At 34.7% G+C, this 20,023-nt stretch overlaps 1 protein-coding gene across 50 annotated transcripts in view; it reads left to right on the top strand.

Annotated features, from left to right (window-relative positions):
* The window catches only part of Mhc (myosin heavy chain), an 80,510-nt gene that overhangs the window by 21,682 nt on the left and 38,805 nt on the right, over nucleotides 1–20,023 (top strand). For 11 of the 50 annotated variants that reach the window (XM_087348390.1, XM_087348381.1, XM_087348422.1 and 8 more), the window contains exons 11-16: nucleotides 944–1,063; nucleotides 2,143–2,292; nucleotides 7,326–7,496; nucleotides 13,548–13,727; nucleotides 15,621–15,786; nucleotides 17,468–17,523. In XM_087348390.1, the coding sequence (XP_087204516.1) occupies nucleotides 944–1,063; nucleotides 2,143–2,292; nucleotides 7,326–7,496; nucleotides 13,548–13,727; nucleotides 15,621–15,786; nucleotides 17,468–17,523 (843 nt within the window). Of the gene's footprint in view, nucleotides 1–943; nucleotides 1,064–2,142; nucleotides 2,293–4,110; nucleotides 4,282–5,455; nucleotides 5,627–6,463; nucleotides 6,635–7,325; nucleotides 7,497–13,547; nucleotides 13,728–15,620; nucleotides 15,787–17,467; nucleotides 17,524–18,395; nucleotides 18,449–20,023 lie in introns of all 50 variants that reach the window. The other 39 variants (XM_087348415.1, XM_087348421.1, XM_087348400.1 and 36 more) reach the window with 7 other exon arrangements.

Raw genomic sequence — 20,023 nt, 5'->3', positions numbered from 1 at the left:
ACGTTGGTTAACATCGACCAGACTACACAGCGCAACAACCCAGAAGGCAGAAATCTTCATACTCTGATGACGGAGGCAGTATGGCCTCTGAAACGTTGGTTAACATCGACCAGACTACACAGCGCAACAACCCAGAAGACAGAAATCTTCATACTCTGATGATGGAGGCAGTATGGCCTCTGAAACGTTGGTTAACATCGACCAGACTACACAGCGCAACAACCCAGAAGACAGAAATCTTCATACTCTGATGACGGAGGCAGTATGACCTCTGAAACGTTGCTTAACATCGACCAGACTACACAGCGCATGAACCCAGAAGACAGAAATCTTCATACTCTGATGACGGAGGCAGCATGACCTCTGAAACGTTGGTTAACATCGACCAAACTACACAGCGCAACAACCCAGAAGACAGAAATCTTCATACTCTGATGACGGAGGCAGTATGACCTCTGAAACGTTGGTTAACATCGACCAGACTACACCGCGCAACAACCCAGAAGACAGAAATCTTCATACTCTGATGACGGAGGCAGTATGACCTCTGAAACGTTGGTTAACATTATTTGTTACGTGCACGCATACGGAATCAGTAGAAGCTTCTGAGTCCGCTAAGTGTAGGGCAGAAGCCTCTGTAAAGAAAGAGGTTATGATGACGTAAGAGGTAGTCGGATATTTTATCGATACCGGTGGCCTGTGATATCTCGACCGGACTGTGTCACTTTGACCTTGCAAATATAATATGAAGATCATTCTTTAATTTTTATGCATTCCTCATATTTATCACTTCTTAGTCCTACATTTAAAATTACGTGATATATGCTTTTATATTTTATATGTATGTAAGAGTATGCACTCAACGTATATGTGTATTTGTGTACATGAGTTTGTTATTACCTGGTTCTAACGGTCAGTAATCTGTGCTCTTTGTGACCTACAGGAAGGAGCACGTGTAGCTAAGCTTCTGGGAACAGAAGTTGAGGAACTTTACAAGAACTTCCTGAAGCCCAGGATAAAGGTCGGCAACGAATTTGTGACCCAGGGTAGGAACAAGGATCAGGTGAGCATTTCATCCTCCGCTACGAAATTATTAAACCATTGAATGTTGGGGAAAAAACACAAAATAGAGCTTAATATTTATCATTTAATACGAATTCACCAATGATAGTATACTGTATAATAAACGAATAGCTTTAAAAACTAAGGTATCTTACATACTTTGATTTTGAAGAGACAGGGTTCATTTATAATCGAAAAAAATCTATGTATCCTTGTAGTAAGCCATGACTTTTATTCTGGACACTGTGCATCGTCCGTGTATACTGTAGCACGCATAAACCTTCAGGTTTACCTCAATACTTATAGGCTTATATTTAGAGTTCTTTATAACAAGACTATAACATTCTGTTGGTAATGTAACTACGGATGATGTTCGAGTTTCGGTTCGTTTATTTCGGACCAGGTAAGGGAAGTGATTCAAGCCCTGCCCTTGGAGTTACCTGTCCCATCAAATCCTTTCTCAAAATGATAATTTCCGTCAAGAAGTAGCCTATATTATTTGTACACTGGAAGTCAAAATTTTTTTTTTTTTATGATTTTAAAAAGAAGTTCCTGAACGATTTAATGAAGAAATGTCTTAGTAATTAAGTTTTACATACCATCAGATAGTCTCCAACATTTATTATTAGTTCGTGATATCAATTAATGGACTTAGACTATAAAAACTATCATCTTAGATCACTTAAAATAATAAAATAAAAGAAATTCTTCTAACTAAACAACTGAAAATACAATCAATGTGGACGGAATATTTTCTGTTCTCTTAGACACAATTCTTATTTATCTTCAAAAAAATACGGGTCGTGATGTAACTCGTACTGTTCATTTCTAAGTGGTGCATTTTTCGATTCACAAGCGATGAATTCTGTACCTTCATGGGCCAGAAAAGGGATCCACTCGTCATTAAACTTCCGTGACAGCCCGAAATCTAAAACTTTCTGTTAACCATAGGTTTATGCTTCAAAGCAAACCCTAAATAATAAGTGAATTATATCTCAAGAAGAATATTACTTCGAGATCTTAAAATTGCTTAGAATTTTTTAAAATGACTTAAAATTATATATTAATTTAATATTTTAGGTCGCGTATTCTGTGGGTGCCATGTCCAAGGGTATGTTCGATCGGGTGTTCAAATGGTTGGTAAAGAAGTGTAACGAGACTCTGGACACAAAGCAGAAGAGACAGCACTTCATCGGTGTACTGGATATTGCCGGTTTCGAGATCTTCGACGTAAGTTATTAATGTAGGAAAGCATATTTAATAATGATATTAACTTTCAAAGTGGAATTCCAATTACAGTAAACTACAGCAATTTAAAGTAGTAGTCTAAATATATTCTCTTTGTAGTTCAATATTTCAGAATTAAACAGATGTAACTTGGTTTTTAAATTACATGCCTTTGAATGTAAGTGTAAACAGTACTTAATTATTTCTTTTATACATCAATTTTGAAAGATGGCAAAAACCAAAAAAATATTAGAATTTGATATAGTCACTACCTATTTATAACGTGTTTTAAAAATAATCTTATCATACACAAAATGAATGCATGATTCATCTAATTCTTAAGGAAATGGAGTTGCAGTAGATTGGCAGGTATTTGCATGTTGAACGTATATATGTCACAGAAACATCGAGTTCTACAATTTATTTTTCTAGGAAGCTTCAGTTTCGACATGGTGTTTCTACTTGCAGACTTTTATTTATTGAAGTGATAATTGTTTTTTATACTTTTAGAGAGCCGGTGAAATGTACCACATTCCCATATTAGATGTATCTTCAATAATTTATCTGAAATATTATTGCATATATTATGTGTATAAGTAATGAGTAATCGAATTTATCTCAGTCAGGTTTGTCACATCTGTATTCATTTCATCATAAATCTGGATCCCTTTATAAGCATTACATAATCAAACTAAATTTAGTATTTTATTGTCGTATACGACACTTGGTTAAACTTTTCTCGGCTTCTGTAATGATAAAAATAAATTATATATTTATTTTCAGTAACAAAAGAATATGGATGCTGAGAAAACTGAATGAGAATGCACTTATTTTCAGATTTATTTAATAATTTACTATAAGTCACTTTCAATTCGTGTTTCAAAATGTACTACTTGATTTAGGCCTATAGTACAGTATCTATTTTTGCCAACACACGTAGTTTGTTTCTAATGTGTTCTGGGCTAATTCTACGTCTTTTTGTATCTGTAGTTACATAAAGAACCCAAAAAAATGGGAAAGGTGTTTTGTTGCTTGGGTAGATTGCTATACTATCATAAATAAGATTGGACTAACTTTTCTTCGTTTGTAGGTTAACTGAAAACTTACAACCCAAACGTAAATGGTTGTATTATATGCATATAAAATTTACATTCCACAATTTCAAATTATAATAACTCGCAAGTTCGTTTAGAATTACAGGTATAGGCCAAACATATTATTTCATAGAAAATAGTATAACAAACTGCATATGATCAAAACATAGAGAAAATTCTGAAATATGCTTTGAGCAACTTATAATTATTCTGTGTAAGACTTGAGGTTCTCACAGCGGTGAGTATGAAGATATCCGTCTTCTGGGTTGTTGCGCTGTGTAGTCTGGTCGATGTTAACCAACGTTTCAGAGGTCATACTGCCTCCGTCATCACCCTGATGACGGAGGCAGTATGACCTCTGAAACGTTGGTTAACATCGACCAGACTACACGGCGCAACAACCCAGAAGACAGAAATCTTCATACTCTGATGACGCAGGCAGTATGACCTCTGAAACGTTGGTAAACATCGACTAGACTACACAGCGCAACAACCCAGAAGACGGATATCTTTATAATTATTCTATTTATACCCAACATTCCGTAATACACTTTTCCCTTAGTTTACATTTGTAAATTTAAAATGAGGCCATGTAGACGTGAAGAATATTAACAAACAAATTCTGTAGGATTCACAGCATGCTTCACGCTTTGCAGTAGGCATAGCTTTCTCGTAACATAACGCATTTGTGCTGTAGATACGTAAATAACACAAAGTGATGTTGTAGTTCAACGGCTTCGAGCAGCTGTGTATCAACTTCACCAATGAGAAACTTCAACAATTCTTCAACCATCACATGTTTGTGCTGGAACAAGAAGAGTACAAGAAGGAGGGAATCAATTGGGCTTTCATTGATTTTGGCATGGATTTGCTGGCTTGCATTGATCTCATTGAGAAGGTAGATTAGAGTAGTAGCCTTGAGAAATTAAGGTCTGCTGGCTATATGTTAACCTAAGAACATTTCTTTGTATACGAAAAACATTCATATCCACCAGCATAAAAACCATTCCTTAGTGATCCCCAGGATAACAGTATTCTATTCAATACCCATTATTAATAATTGTATAATTCAGTTGTTATTCCGTGGTCTTTGAACTGTATACATGTTTGCCTTAGAGCAGAACAAAGACAACTGCTTTCAGAATTGAAGGTGGTTGTTGCCAAAAATGTTGTAACTCGATAAAATCTTCTCGGGCTATCAGCCGCATCAATTGGTTAAAAGAGGATGTCAACATCTGAACCCTGATGATGGTCCCTGAAACGTTAGTTTCTTCTTTTAACCATCTGACGCAGTTGATCGCCCGAGAAGATTTTATTGAGATGCAAGCATGTTGTACTCTTACAAGGCCCTGGTTGTTTGTATAGTGTAATTTAGTTAATAGTTGGCTTCTTGAACGTCTGCTATGTAGAACGAAGGTAGGAAGTGTTTCGAACGCATGCAGTTCTAACATAAGTTGGTACACTGACTGCACGAGATAAATTTAATACATAACTTCTAGAGGATTCTTTCTTCAGGATGAGCAGTTCTTCCAGAATGGTGATCTACCAACGCTTGTGACTGACTAGAGTGGTCATTTATGATTGAAGTTCCTGACTCCCGTTTCTAAATGATTTTGCTGTATAAAATTTCATCCATCTAATATTACTTATTTTGAAAGCTGAAAATTTATAAGCATGTTTTAACTGTTTATTTGATTTTTTATTTTTATTTATGATTGATATTTATGTATGTGGCGTTTAATTTGTTTAATTTACTTTATTTTATGCTTTGTGTTCTCTTATTTTACGTTCTTTAATTTTCTTCTGATTGGATTCTCCTGCTTCTGAGCTAACGTTTACACTGCACACTGGAAGACTACGGAATGACTTTACATTTATTTTCATGTTTGTGATTCATTTAATTTTTTAAACATTTACTTTTTTGCATTTATTTTAAGTTTGTGTTATTTATACGCTTGTTCGTACATTTTCTGGCTTGGATGCTGATTCCTGTTAATATGCACAAACACATCTGCCATAAACTAATTTGCAACCACTGATTTCCCTTTGCAAATGGTGAAATAAAACCTTAGTACAACGGCTTCGAGCAGCTGTGTATCAACTTCACCAATGAGAAACTTCAACAATTCTTCAACCATCACATGTTTGTGCTGGAACAAGAAGAATACAAGAAGGAGGGAATAAACTGGGATTTTATTGACTTTGGCATGGATTTGCTGGCTTGCATTGATCTCATTGAGAAGGTAGACTACGCAGTAGATTGCTTGGGCGTAAAATCCCAATGCTGATACACTTAGCTTTAATGCTGTAACACAGAATTTAACAATATATATTTATCCTGAAAATAGCGTGTCTTGTTTCATCTTAAATTTTAATTTTGTAATTTTCGGAGTCACTTTAAAGTGTTCTTTGCCTAAAATTGAGGCACAGATGTTTCTTTCCAAACCTCTATTCTCATATTTGATTTTCTGTGTCGAATATATATTTGTTAAATCTGGAACAAGCCAGGTAGTTTAGATAATATCTAATAAAGCGCTTCGCAAATGCAGCATCAGTGCTAATAAGGTAGGGGCGACAGCTTTCTTCTCTGCTTGCTTTCCTTAGTTGAGCATGTTGGCCTATGTTATTGACTCCTTAAAATCGTAGAGTGTCACCAATTCATGTGTAATTTTGACGTTCGTCTTTTGTCGTATTTAGCAGAAGGAGATGATATTTGCATTGGAGAATGTCCCATGGTTTAAACCTACCTATCGTAGTTAATGGAATTATTTTTCCCCCCCAGCACGAGTTGTTCAACGCACATCATAAATACAACAGACGTCTGAACCTGCACGATTATAAAAGCATCTGGAACGCAGTTTACAATGTCTTGTATATTTTAGTCCGTTGTGGACTGAAACCTGTTACATTTGTCATTTTATTAGTTTGGTTTTTGTGCATTACCTGTATTGATACCCCCCCCCCACACACACACTGTCTGAGTTCTCCTCCATAACTCGCCAATTACTCTGTCTGCAACTTCAACTAATGCATCGTCCTTACCCTTTATGTTACCCCGTTGAATTGATTTGGGTATGTAGTTCAACGGCTTCGAGCAGCTGTGTATCAACTTCACCAATGAGAAACTTCAACAATTCTTCAACCATCACATGTTTGTGCTTGAACAAGAAGAGTACAAGAAGGAGGGAATCGAATGGGCTTTCATTGATTTTGGAATGGATTTGCTGGCTTGCATTGAACTCATTGAGAAGGTAACCCAAGTTTGTTCCCCACCTTTTACACCAATAAACGGAGAACTTACCACAGCTGAGGTCCAGGTTTGACTTCAAGCCTGCTGCATCCACATGAATGATTCTGATTGTGATGATTTTCTCTGCCTTCATTTAATTTACTGTGATTGTTTTTCAGTGTTGTGAAAGTCACCCCCTAGCAGGAACACGAGGGGCTGTTTTTTTTTCTTTTTACCGACACAAGAATCCTTGCTAATTACTGGAGTGCTGTTAGAGGGATATGAATACAAATTCGTCTAGCAACGAAAAAGATATTAGAAAAAAATCTGATTTCCTAAGTAGGAGACTCGTTAGCATAAAAGTACACAACGAAATTAATTTTAAAAACTTACAGATAATTAAAATTTAGTTACATATCAGAAACATTTTTCGGCCGAGATTGATCTCTATATACGTTGACAGCTGACGACTTTGATAATTTTCTCTCTCCATCAGCGCTCTTATCTATTCTTTTGTCTTGGTGTTTGTTTGTGCGTGTGTGCACCATCTATTGATGTTTCTCTATACCCTCTTGTGAACCTTTATTTAATTGACAGGGGGAATATTAATTTAATTTCTATAAGATGTATGCTGGTGTGTGTGTGTGTGTGCGCGTGGGTTTGCCGATCTCTTCTAACCTCTTTTGCACCCTCATTACGTCACCTTCGCGCAGTTCAACGGCTTCGAGCAACTGTGTATCAACTTCACCAACGAGAAACTTCAGCAATTCTTCAACCATCACATGTTCGTGCTGGAACAGGAGGAGTACAAACGAGAGGGGATCGACTGGACCTTCATTGATTTTGGCATGGACCTTCAAGCTTGCATTGAACTCATTGAGAAGGTAGTCGACGACGATGGGAGTCCCTCGGATCGTGGCTCGTCCCAAAGTCATCTATTAGTCAGACGGAGCCTTTCTACGGTGTTCATTCAAAGCAGTGCTATAATAATGCTTTTGTTTAATTCATTCGTTCCGCTGGCAAATTATGTGACGTCTTTTTGTATCTGAGGAATACTGATTCTTAAAACCAGAGACATTAATTTAAAGTAACAGTGATTAGACAGCATTAATTATGATAAATTACCCAAATGAATTCTTTGAAGCTCGAAAGTAGGTGTACTTGTGTCGGTAATTTATCATCTGAAAATACTTTATAAATAAATAAATAAATACATGACGTATATTTCATTTTGCTATTACGTGCATCATCTGTGCAACAGAATAAATTGTCCATAATTGAAAACCCACCATATTAATTGAATAAAAATTTTCTTGGATATTATCTATCGTCTAGTAAATATAAAACGTAAAACGACGTTTCGGAGATGGGACTCTATCTCCGTCTTCAGGTTCCTACACAGTTGGGCCCACTAGATAGAGCTAATCCCTATCTCCGGACAAAGTAAAAAAAGTGAAAGTCCCGGAATATTAGTTTTGCAAGAATTTGGATAATAATATTATAGATTATTTTAGCTGCAAAATAATTTGATTGAAAGAATGAGGTCTGACTTTTATAACCTTGATTAAAACAAAACTTTTTCGCTGATAAATACTTGTAAACATCGGTTTGTGTTGTTTTAAAATTTGAAAACAACTACTTAACCTCCTAATTGCTTGAAAGAATTCAAATAATTTCCCTCGTTCGATGCATTATTTATATTATTTTCAGATTTGTTTAGAAATACGATTATTTGTATAAACTACGTCCTTATACAACACTGTGAACTCGATTTACAGTACAGTATCACATATCTTTAAGTACGGAATAGAACACTTCTGTTCTTTATAAGGTTAAACTCATGTAATCTTGGCATATTACAAATCTATGATCTAATTATTAAAAGATTAACTGCAAAGATGTTCGTAGAAACGCTCTGTCTCTTGCTAGTCTGTGATAATTTTGTTGTTATTGCCGTGATTAATTAACTTGTGTTTGAGTGGTGGCGGTTCAGAAATGGAATGGGTCCCTAGCCGCTGCCCACTCCATGGAGGCAGGTAAAAACATATGACTGTGTGAATTTTGACAATTTTGAACATGATAATTTGGCCTGCTCTGTTTGTTGCCTTGCATTGTGTTTGTTATGTTATTTCAGACTTTCTCGTCATACCTGATCTGTCTGCCTCGCCATTTTTATGTAATGTTTCCTATTAATAGAATTAATGCAGACATTTTATCATCCAGAACTTTGCTAGGAAACGAGGGGAATGTAGATCACACGTGCATATTCTATGCGCTTAAAATTAATATTGGGGCTTAGATCGATAAAAAGTATAATTCAAAGTCTTTTGTTGGCTGTTTGTCTCTCAGCTCCCAAGTGTTTCTTATGGTCCACTGTAAGAGAAGAACACTTTATGGGCATGTTTCGTCCATCTGTCTGTGCGTATTTAAGCTGAGATCCTATAGTGGTAGGGGACAGTTATTTTATGGACAGTCAAAGAGAAATTTCTTTTATCTCTTAACACCAATACAGAGGCAATGGTTATGCAACTAATTTGTACGTAATAAATGATCACACGCGTTGTCCTACTGTGATTTTTAATTCAAAGATTAATATAGTTTATCTATTACAAAATCGAGGAAAAAATGTCTTGTTAATATCACGTTACACATTGACTTCCGTGTTCGTGTTTAATTTACGTTTACGTTTATTTAAAATTGTGTAATATATAGTGCTTTCACTGATAATTTATAATGATAGGGACTTAGGAACTTAATATTTTTATCATTCCTAACAAACTTCTGTGATGATGAGGTCTTGCAATATCTGTCAGTGTAACACTTTTGTGTGTGTTTGTGACGTAATTTTCTTGTATTCTTTCATCATTTGTGTGTTCCTTTCGTAACGTGGTCCAGACGAACGGTTTTAACCAACTGTGTATCAATTTCACGAACGAGAAACTACAGCAATTTTTCAATCACCACATGTTTGTACTTGAACAAGAAGAGTACGAGAGGGAGGGGATTGATTGGGTCTTCGTAGATTTCGGTATGGACCTACAGCCCACCATAAATCTTATTGAAAAGGTACCAGAATCCAACCAGCCTGTAATGATCGTAAGAGATCGATGCTAGTAAGTCGGCAGCTCACTAGATTTTGATTTCGCTATTTATGGACATGCGATTATTATTTCTTGGTTCTGTAGCAAACTTTTCGCCGCCATCTCACAGAAGTTTCTTACTTTGTTGGTTTACAATGCTAATAAAATGTTAAACGGTAGAAGTTTGATTATTAACTTATACATACATGCAAAAACATAATAACGCAAAGTTTGTTATTTTAACTTCTGTTCCTCCTGAGTATAATTAATTAATATATTTATATTTACGTGAAAAGTAAAAGGCGATTATATATAATATAAACTCGCCAGGTTTTAACATTTTTTTTTCCTCTAATGAAAAAAATTGATAAAGGTAATTGTTATTAACATATGCTACATATAATTTGAGTTGATATGATCAAGTGTTTTATTTTATTGTTTATAATTTTTAAATATTGCCTAGTTGCAACTAAAGTACTGTCCGTTTAACTGTGATGTTTACAGACATATAAGTTATAAATAATAGAAAATTGACATATAACAAATTAATATCATTTACAAATTTTAAGGATCTGAAAAGTTATATTGCTCAGTGTTATGGAAACATTTACTTTTGGCATTGTAACAACTCTGAAGGACTTATCGTTGTGTATTTACATTGAAACATTTATCCAGAAGTGCGCGGTTAGAGGACGCCGATTTTTAAACAAATTAGCTCATTTATACAGAAAGTTTTGAAGTGGTTTGTTTAGAAACGTGTTCCGTCCGGATTGCACAGTGAACGATAATTTATGGTTTCAATAAAATGCACATGCCGTTACCGGCTTCTTCATTTAAGTATTTAACAAAAAGCAGACCTAACTTAATTACTTTTCTATTTGCGTTATTGTCCTTTCTTTAATTTAAGCTGCTTTTCTCAGGCTGTTGTAGATTTTGCAAGCCATAGTACTGGCAAATGAAACGTCCTTGTGACCAGATGTGTTCGGTAAGAAATGTTACTGATTCTGAAGCAGCTTGGCTTCTTGTTGGCTTCTTTGGTATGTACAATTGCTAATAATCGTACAGAACAAAATACACAGTGTCATCTTCGTGTCAATGAAAATATCAGTTCGCTGTATAATATTTTGTGGAGAAATCTGAACTTCCACCCAGAAATTTCCTTTAGAAATAATAATTAAATATATGAACGTTTGACATTTTTAAAATCAGCAGACATTATTAGCAACAGTTATCTCGTCCTCCATCGCAAACAAGAATATTAACCTCGTTTTAATTTTCAGTTTGATACCCCACATTTTATGGAACTCGAAGGTTCATATCTGTGTTCATAAGAGCTCGCCATGACCCCGATTCAGAGCCAGATAAGTCCAATCAGCACTCTCCTAACTATTTCCACAAGATCCATTTTAATATTATATTCTCATTTATGCATATTCTTCAGGTTGGTCTCTTCCTTCAGGCGTGCCAACCAAAATAACGGACATGGGAACATTTTAGTCTTGACAGATTTCTTCATGTGGCAAAGTTTACTGCCCTAATCCATCCCAGTCTTCGGCTTCAAAATTCCTCTCGCCCCTTACTTTAAAATATTCTGATAAAGCTTTCGTTATCTTCATACAGTTTTCAAATTTCCAGACTTCTCACTCCCGAAGTCTCTCACGTACTTTTCCCGTTGCTTGGGTCGTTCTAAAGAATCCTTCAAAGTCCGAGTCTGTGTAATATTTAGTAACATGTTAAGGTGAGGAGCTGTTGACCCCCTGGCCAGCCTCCAAGCTCGAGGATCACATCTTGTTGGCTGTCCGCGACTGACTACTTAATGTATACGCTTCTATAGGATGTATATAGTTACGTGGTTATGTGTTCTTAATATGTACTGAAGCAGTTAAAACATTTTGTTGAGCTGTATTATTTACCACGTTGTTAAAAACTTAAATAACACGAAGCTTTTTTTAATGTGTTATTAAACAATTAAATAAATCGTACGAAAAACATATTGATATATTTTTGAAATGTTTTTAAACAAAAAAATTGTACGAAACAATTTTGTTTTCACCGTGTAGAATAGAGCAACTGTAAAATAACTATTTTTTCTTATCGTATAATGTATTAATATTTGATATTTATATACTAAGATATTACGGAATGAAACATACGTGTTGTATTAATAATCTCAAGACTTCCAAATTTTTTTTTTAAATTTTTAAACTGATTCTACAGTTGCTTTAGTTTTAATAGACTGGAATAGGGGAAAAGAACACTAATCTGTTTTAGCTTAAAACTTAAAAATTTAGAATTTGTTTAAGTTAACTGGGATCAGTAGTTATCAGCGCTATAAAATAGTTTAACATTTTAACATTTTATGTGCGTCTCCATCAAAAATTTACGTACTGTAGATAAATGGCGCTTTTGCTGTGTGATAATTTTTATAAGAATAACCAGAATAATCTGTTGTTTAACATTACTTGGCGTTTCTCGTTTTTACGCTACATTCCATGTTGTATCAGAACCGAGATTTGTAGTCGTGTTAGTTCCATTTAATCACCAAAACCTTTCATGTAAAATAATGAATTATTTGTTTAATTACTAGATACCCAACAAGAAATTTAAGAGTTCTGGGATATGACCATGTTCTGGTTCCAACAGATATACCCACTTTTTTTACTTTCTTTGTTGAATCTTACTTAACTCTCAAATCATGTGTGTCTTGTCCAATTCTTTCTGTGCTAACTTCTGTGCTCTCTGTCACCTGCCTATTTGTGCTACTTAGTTGTAAGTATATTTGAGGACGTCAGCCATTTTCAGCTCTAATTACCGGTAAGTGCTTTAAGATACGAACTTTCGTAAATACGTTTATAACTGTAGACAACGTAGAATAATTAGTGTAGTCAGCACAGACGTTTTATCCGAAACGATTCAGAATATTTATATATAAATTTAAATAATGTCACATACGTATCGAAATTATGATAAATATTCCTCAAGAGTTATGTGGGAGATTCCTGATATATTATATTCAGAATTATATAATAAAATACTTATAAGTATTTTTAAATATATCATAAAATTACATGTTACTTTTAAGTGTTTGGATGAATTGAAATACTAGGATTTCACCACGGATATAATGCAATATTTTCATTCTAAACGTTTATAACGACTTACTAGACTAGATGATATCACCCATAACATTGCAATACACAGTGACATACTTGCTGGTGCTGTAATTATTCAAAATATTAAATACTTTGACCTTGTATACTAATAATAAATTCGCCTTTCAAACACATTTTAAATGGCGTTTTAAGGAATCGTAAGAATACTGCGTCTGTGCCAGAGTAGAAGCTAGTTATAAACTTATTAGGCTGCTTGTAGTTGTGTTGGGTACAAGGAGTGACATGTATTACGTAAAATTTGAATTCCGAACTGATCATATAGTTCGTGGAATATTACAAGTCCTTTGCCCTTCACTTCATATATGCTGATACGCTTATACAAGCTGAGTAGTGAGTAGGCCTATATTTAAAGTAAATGAACATTTATTTGTAGCTAATTTATAATACCTCTACTTTAGAGTTCTCAATATTTAATTTACATATAACTATAATCTGAGCTTACCGATTTAAGTACTCTAATTTAATTCATGGTGATTAATTATTAATAAGTTTTAAATTTATAAATCATTTTGTTCCAATTTGTATTTAAAATTTAAAATTATTATATCAAACACGTACAGAAATGTGTTGATGATAAAATTATAGTGGAAATTTTGCTTCAAAATTTTGAAAAAATTGCTAAATTGCCATTACAAACATCACCGTTACTTCACAACATTAATACTAACACACTCGTTTACAGCCTATGGGTATCATGTCAATCCTTGAGGAAGAGTCTATGTTCCCTAAGGCTACTGACAGGACCTTTGAAGAGAAGTTGATGAACAACCACTTGGGCAAGTCTCCCAACTTCCAGAAGCCAAAACCACCAAAGCCTGGACAAGCCGCCGCTCACTTCGCCATCGGCCATTACGCAGGCACTGTGAGTTTATTATTTTAAATAATCGCGAAGATTAATACCTTCAAAATTGTATACGTAGTGTTCATAACAAAATAATATTTTGACTACGGGATATTAAAGTGAGTAATTTATGATTACGTAAGTAGGAGACGCCAATTTGCGACGTTCCTCGATGTCTCCTTCTATCCGGCTATTTACTTCCTGGTGGTGGGGGAGGTACTCGAATTTTGGTGGTCTTCTTGACTCTCTGAATTAATTTGTATCTTATATGCGTCATGTTTGTGTTTGATTAAATATATTTATTTTGTACAGTCTATACACAAACGTTTAAAGTTTATTGGTGTTGTAAAAATTATATAATATTAAAACATTTTATTGTGTAAAATATTATATTAGCGCTCTTAATCGTAAATACGATTTTACATTATTTACGATTAAGAGCGCTAATATGATATTTTACACAATAAAATGTTTTAATATTATATAATTTTTACAACACCAATAAACTTTAAACGTTTGTGTATAGACTGTACAAAATAAATATATCTCTGAATTAAGTCTTTCTCATGGGTGTTTGTAACGGGTGATTAGGGAAGCAGGGTAAGGTCGTCACAAAGGCCGGGTTCTCAGGTGGACAAAAGACGTGTGATTTCCACTTCAAATTTGAGATCTCCTGATTTACTGTTTATTTAGTATTACTTTGAAACTTTTCACAGAACACGTGACGGCTTGAAGACATTGCTAAGAATGATCAGACATTAAAGGAAAACTAGAAAACCCTCCATTGCAACATCTAAGACGATCTTAGGGACGTGCGTTATGACGATAGGAAATGGGTTATATAATTTAAGGGTGTGACTGTGACGATGTGTCCATCGGGGTTTGTCAACTGTGGAGTTATTTTAATTAGTAATGTCAGTACTGGTACTGATTAACAGAACGCAATTAATAAACTTTAGGCAGCGGGCTTGTCACTCACTACTTATAAATGCACACTTCAAAGACTTAAGAAACCTCCGACATTGGAGGAGTCCAAGAATCGACTTCGGGCTGTTGCGCCATAGCAGAAGAATAATTAACAAACTTTACGTTTAATTATTCGTGTTTTTTTTCCGTCTAATCACAATTGTATATAAATAAAATTTATACATAAGATATTAAAATATCATTTACATATTTGTATTTTAATATTTTATGTATAAATTTTATTTATATACAATTGTGATTAGACGAAAAAAAACACGAATAATTAAATTTTAATTCACAATATGACGCAATTATATCAACTTACAAACTTTACGTTTCAGAATCTTTAACAAGCTCATAGACATTCAACCAGTGAAGAAATTACCTGTCTTTATCTACATCCTAATGTTCATTATCTGGTTCATTAACTTTTAAAAATTAAAAATGGTCACTGCTTCTTTTCAGTGTTTATTTCCGAACTTTATATGAAATGTGGATGTTGATATGCGCTTAATATAAAAGCTTAAGGAAGTAACATAGGATAGAAATCAAACTTATTGTGCTAGAAATGCCCTTGGACTTGTGTAAAAATATGCAAAATTAATTTATTTATTTTTTTGTACACGATTGCTTGCTTCAAGAGATGTGAACAATTAGAAATATTAAATAGATGAAGAAATTGAGTCTAATACAAAATCTACGGAATTTTAAGGACAAATGAAAACAAAAAAATAATTACATGTACTCATAACTGTATTCAAAAAGCACCTTTTTATCCGAGACTCTCAGTTCTTGAATTTTGAATAATGTTGCGTCAGTCTAGAATTCGTCTGGTCATAGACGCCGAACGCTATACAGATAAATATTACGTTTTACAATTTAAATTGGTGTCAAGGCCACGGCGTTATAAGGGCTGGTTGCAGTTCAAAGTCCACTGTTGCAATTCAGGTGTCCTACAACATCACTGGATGGCTTGAGAAGAACAAAGATCCCTTGAACGACACTGTGGTTGATCAGTTCAAGAAAGCCAGCAACAAACTGCTAGTTGAGATCTTTGCCGACCATCCTGGACAGTCTGGCGCTGTTGTCGATTCTAGTGGTGGCGGCGGCAAGGGTAAGCTCATCCTCGAAATTTACGACTTTAAATTAGATTTAGAATCGTCCACAGGTTGTAGAGGAACGTATTTAAAGAATTTCTACTTTTTAAATATTTCTTTCCGAACGACTGGAATAAAATATCTTAAGACTTCTTAGAAACTGTTACACATTAAATATACGATGAATCTCGAATGTTAAAATAAAAAAACCTTGGCTTCATTTTGAAAATTCTGTTTGTGAATGATGTTCACATTTGTTGTTTATAAAATATCACTGCGTTTCCTCTTTATAAACAAATCTACTATAATATATTTGAAGATCAGATATTTTCAGCTATATTATTTCAACATATTGAATTACGTTATTTTCAGGTGTGAAGCCATTTTAAAACAATTAAATTATATTTATAATGTATGAGATTTTAGGTTCTCACGTTTTTCTTCTTAGCTGCGACGCCGTGTGTACAGACACTTATAGATATCCAACTGCGACTCTACACGGCGTCGAAACCCAGAAAAACAACATAGTCATGTTTAAGATGGATTTCGTAAAATGGAAAATTTGTGGCACGTACTGTTTGATATTTTAGCTCGCACGTAGTAGTTAGCCGCTGCTACGTGAACTCAGTTACAACACTTCGACTTTCAGAGCAGAGTCTTTGTGTTAATCATGATAACTGATGTTTAATAAAGGTTTCATATGCAATCTGATATAAAATTAACGTGCTACCAGTACCTTAATGTGATAACGATTAATTAATATCTTTTAAAGTATTTATGAATACGTGATATCTACAACACAATACGCCCTAGAATACTAACTCCTCCCTTCGTATAAAAGCATGTCAACCTTGCGTACAATTATAAACAACTTTACAACATGTAAAAGACACTCATAACAAGTAATGTCTTCCGACGTTTCTCATAGAATGAAATTACATTTTCGCTATTGCATTTTTCATTCCCTATCGTTCTTAATTCTACATCAACTCACATGTTTATTAAATTTTAATCTCCTGACGTACACAATACAATGTGTAATATAATTTATTATATTTCATAATTCACTGTTCTCAAAGTACCTATTTTTATATTTTTTTTAAATCTTGTCAGTCTAATCTAATAGAGAACATCATTTAATATATTTTAAATATTTAAATGTTAATTATAGTAATATTTTAATATTTAATAGGAATTTTATTGTGATTAGACTGACAAGATTTAAACAAATATATATTTATCACAATATGACGCAACTTTATCATCTCACTTATTTTTTTTTGTCAAAATATTCATTTCACGATGTGATTTCTTTACATTTCTTAACATTCTGCTATAATTTTCTCCTGATAAATCATGGTGTATGTGATTTCTTCTTTACAGTGCAAAATCGTGTCTTGGCACACTTTTAACTTTTGTAGGTTTGATCAGGTTTCTCCACGTTACTCAATACAAAACATATCCATATTAAGAAAAATAAATTCTGCTATTTATTTCGCTGTATTTGTTGAACAATTGTTAGAATGCGGATGTAATCATTTTGATGTTTTATGTTTGCAGACTTATAGCTGCTGTATTTTAAAAGACATCAACGTAACCTAGTTTTACGAAAGAAATATTATATATTAACAAGTAAGTTATCCCCAAAATCTCTTTAAATGTGCGGCGACTTGAACACTGGTTCTTCCCGTGATTTAGGAGGAGCCAAGAGAGCAAAGGGTTCCGGGTTCCAGACCGTATCTTCCTTGTACCGGGTAAATACTGTTGCCTACCAGTGCCGGTGACCGCCGCTCCGGACAGGACGAGACACTGCTCGGAATTTTCCTAACCTAACCTAAACACTGTCGCTTTTCTCTGTCCTAAAACTGTGTACTGTCATCGGAGTATGATGTGCTATCGTAGCCAATAAGCTCACGGATCCCACTTAAGTACAACCGTCAGTCAATAAACCACAAAGCAGAACATTTATTACAGCATATAAGACATAATTTATGTTAAAACAGCAGACTTTCTGGACATTATCTTAATTTTGTTAGAAACATGACGTTTCGGAGATGTAATCTGCATCTATCCTCAGTTAAAAACCTACCCTGTTTGGGGACTAGAATAAAGAGCTATTCCCTGTCTAATTTTACGTTTATAAAAGCTGACCGGAACACGTGACGTACTAATGTGGAGTTCAGTAAATGAAGAGTGATTGGTATGAATTTCGTAGTTTTTTTTTTTTTTTGATACGAGACTTAAATTTTGTTTTATGATATTGTGGTCGTACGCTATTGACAATAGTAAATAATATCTGGCATTTGTACTTCAGTGAGTCCTCTTCCTATGTTAATTCTAACGTTCAAATCTTGTCAACTCATAATCAAGGTATTTAATAAGAACATTTTGTGTCCTGAGTCTTTTCGTTGTCATCTGTTACATATATATTCACAAGAATAATCTTGTTTGCATACGTAATGGTGACTCGGTAACAATATTTTTTTTTTAGATAAATTTTGTTTTCGCCATGCGATTACCTTGATTTGAGCTGGCTGATTAAGTCTAACCGGAGCTGAACTCACCATTGTTTTACGTGTCCGTTAACTCTGTCCGTGCCATGTGTTTTTTTTGTTGTCTCTACTAGGTGGCAGAGGCAAGAAGGGTGGTGGTTTCGCCACTGTATCTTCCTCCTACAAGGTGCGCCGCTACGATCCGGTCTGATCGTCTGACTTATCGCCATATACGCCGATCCCATTTGTAAATTGATGTTTTCCGCTGGAATTTTCATGGAAACATTAATATTCTCTACTGACAAAACACGCTCGTCACGAATAGTTAATTCTCCCCTTTTCTTTTCGGAAAGTCTCAGTTCTTCTCACTTTTCAAATCCCACGTAGGACACGTGACTTGTTGAAGCTGTAAAATACATGGGATCGGCGAGGAGGCTTGAAGTCAAGACACAAACTTCTGCCTGATAAAACCGAGTGATGTAGTGAGATTTTCTATTATTTTAAATTTCTTTATAGCGTGACCACGTCAGCCTAGCCATCATCCGTTATCGCGTTCACTTTGTTATTGGTGCTTCAAATAATACCTGATGAAAAACATTTTAAGATAAATGAGATCAATTCTGTTAATTCTCATCATTCAAGTTTATAGTGAAATGACAACACAGTTGTATGATTTGAAGTTTTCACAGCGGTGAGTATTAAGATCTATGTATTCTGGGTTGTTGCGTTGTGTAGTCTGGTCGATGTTTACCAACGTTTCGGAGGTCATACTGCCTCCGTCATCAGAGTCTTAAGATTTCTGGGTTGTTGCGTTGTGTAGTCTGGTCGATGTTTACCAACGTTTCGGAGGTCATACTGCCTCCGTCATCAGGGCGATTCATCGCAGTATGACCTCTAAAACGTTGGTAAACATCGACCAGACTACACAGCGCAACAACCCAGAAGACAGAAATCTTCATACTCTGATGACGGAGGCAGTATGACCTCTGAAACGTTGGTTAACATCGACCAGACTACACAGCGCAACAACCCAGAAGACAGAAATCTTCATACTTTGATGACGGAGGCAGTATGACCTCTGAAACGTTGGTTAACATCGACCAGACTCCACAGCGCAACAACCCAGAAGACAGAAATCTTCGACAACACAGTTATTTACTGTGATTAAGGACTTCTGAAAAAGTTTCGTGTTTCGTGTTCGTCATTGATCTAAGCGGATCTCACGATGGCTAAAAAAATAATCCTACCTCTGGCCGTCAAATCCCCAGCAAGTAACTTCACTGAGTTTTACTGGCGTATATACTGTTACAAATTTGGGATAAATATTTCTCAGAAATCTTAATGAAAATAAATTTTAAATTCTTTCTCGAGTTTTCAAAATCATTTCCTACTCAAACAGCCGACACAGCGAAAATCTTTCTGAATTTGTACACATGTTATAAATTCCTGGCATAAAAATGTGTTTGTCTGACACGATCATAAGTTCATCGAGATCCTTAAAATAATATAAGCTTATTTAAAAATCAAGATGGCTCATCAAATTGAATGCACGTCTACCTCACGAATTCAATCAAAGTCACTGATATTTTTGAACTTAACATTCGCAATGCGGACTGACGAAACCTGAATCCTGTAGGCGTTTTCGAAATATTTTCTTTTCGGTACGCACCAAAACTTAAAATTTACTCACTTGCTCGGTATTTACACTAAACTAATAATTAATTTTGCCGGCGTAAATAATTTGTTATTGCCGCAGTACCAG

The sequence above is a fragment of the Zootermopsis nevadensis genome, unplaced genomic scaffold (genome assembly GCF_977971745.1).
Source record: "Zootermopsis nevadensis isolate Lab colony 2312 unplaced genomic scaffold, Znev_1.0 Znev_ptg000013l, whole genome shotgun sequence".
NCBI classification, from domain to species: Eukaryota; Metazoa; Arthropoda; class Insecta; order Blattodea; family Termopsidae; genus Zootermopsis; species Zootermopsis nevadensis.
This window is presented reverse-complemented; position numbering and strand designations above follow the sequence as displayed.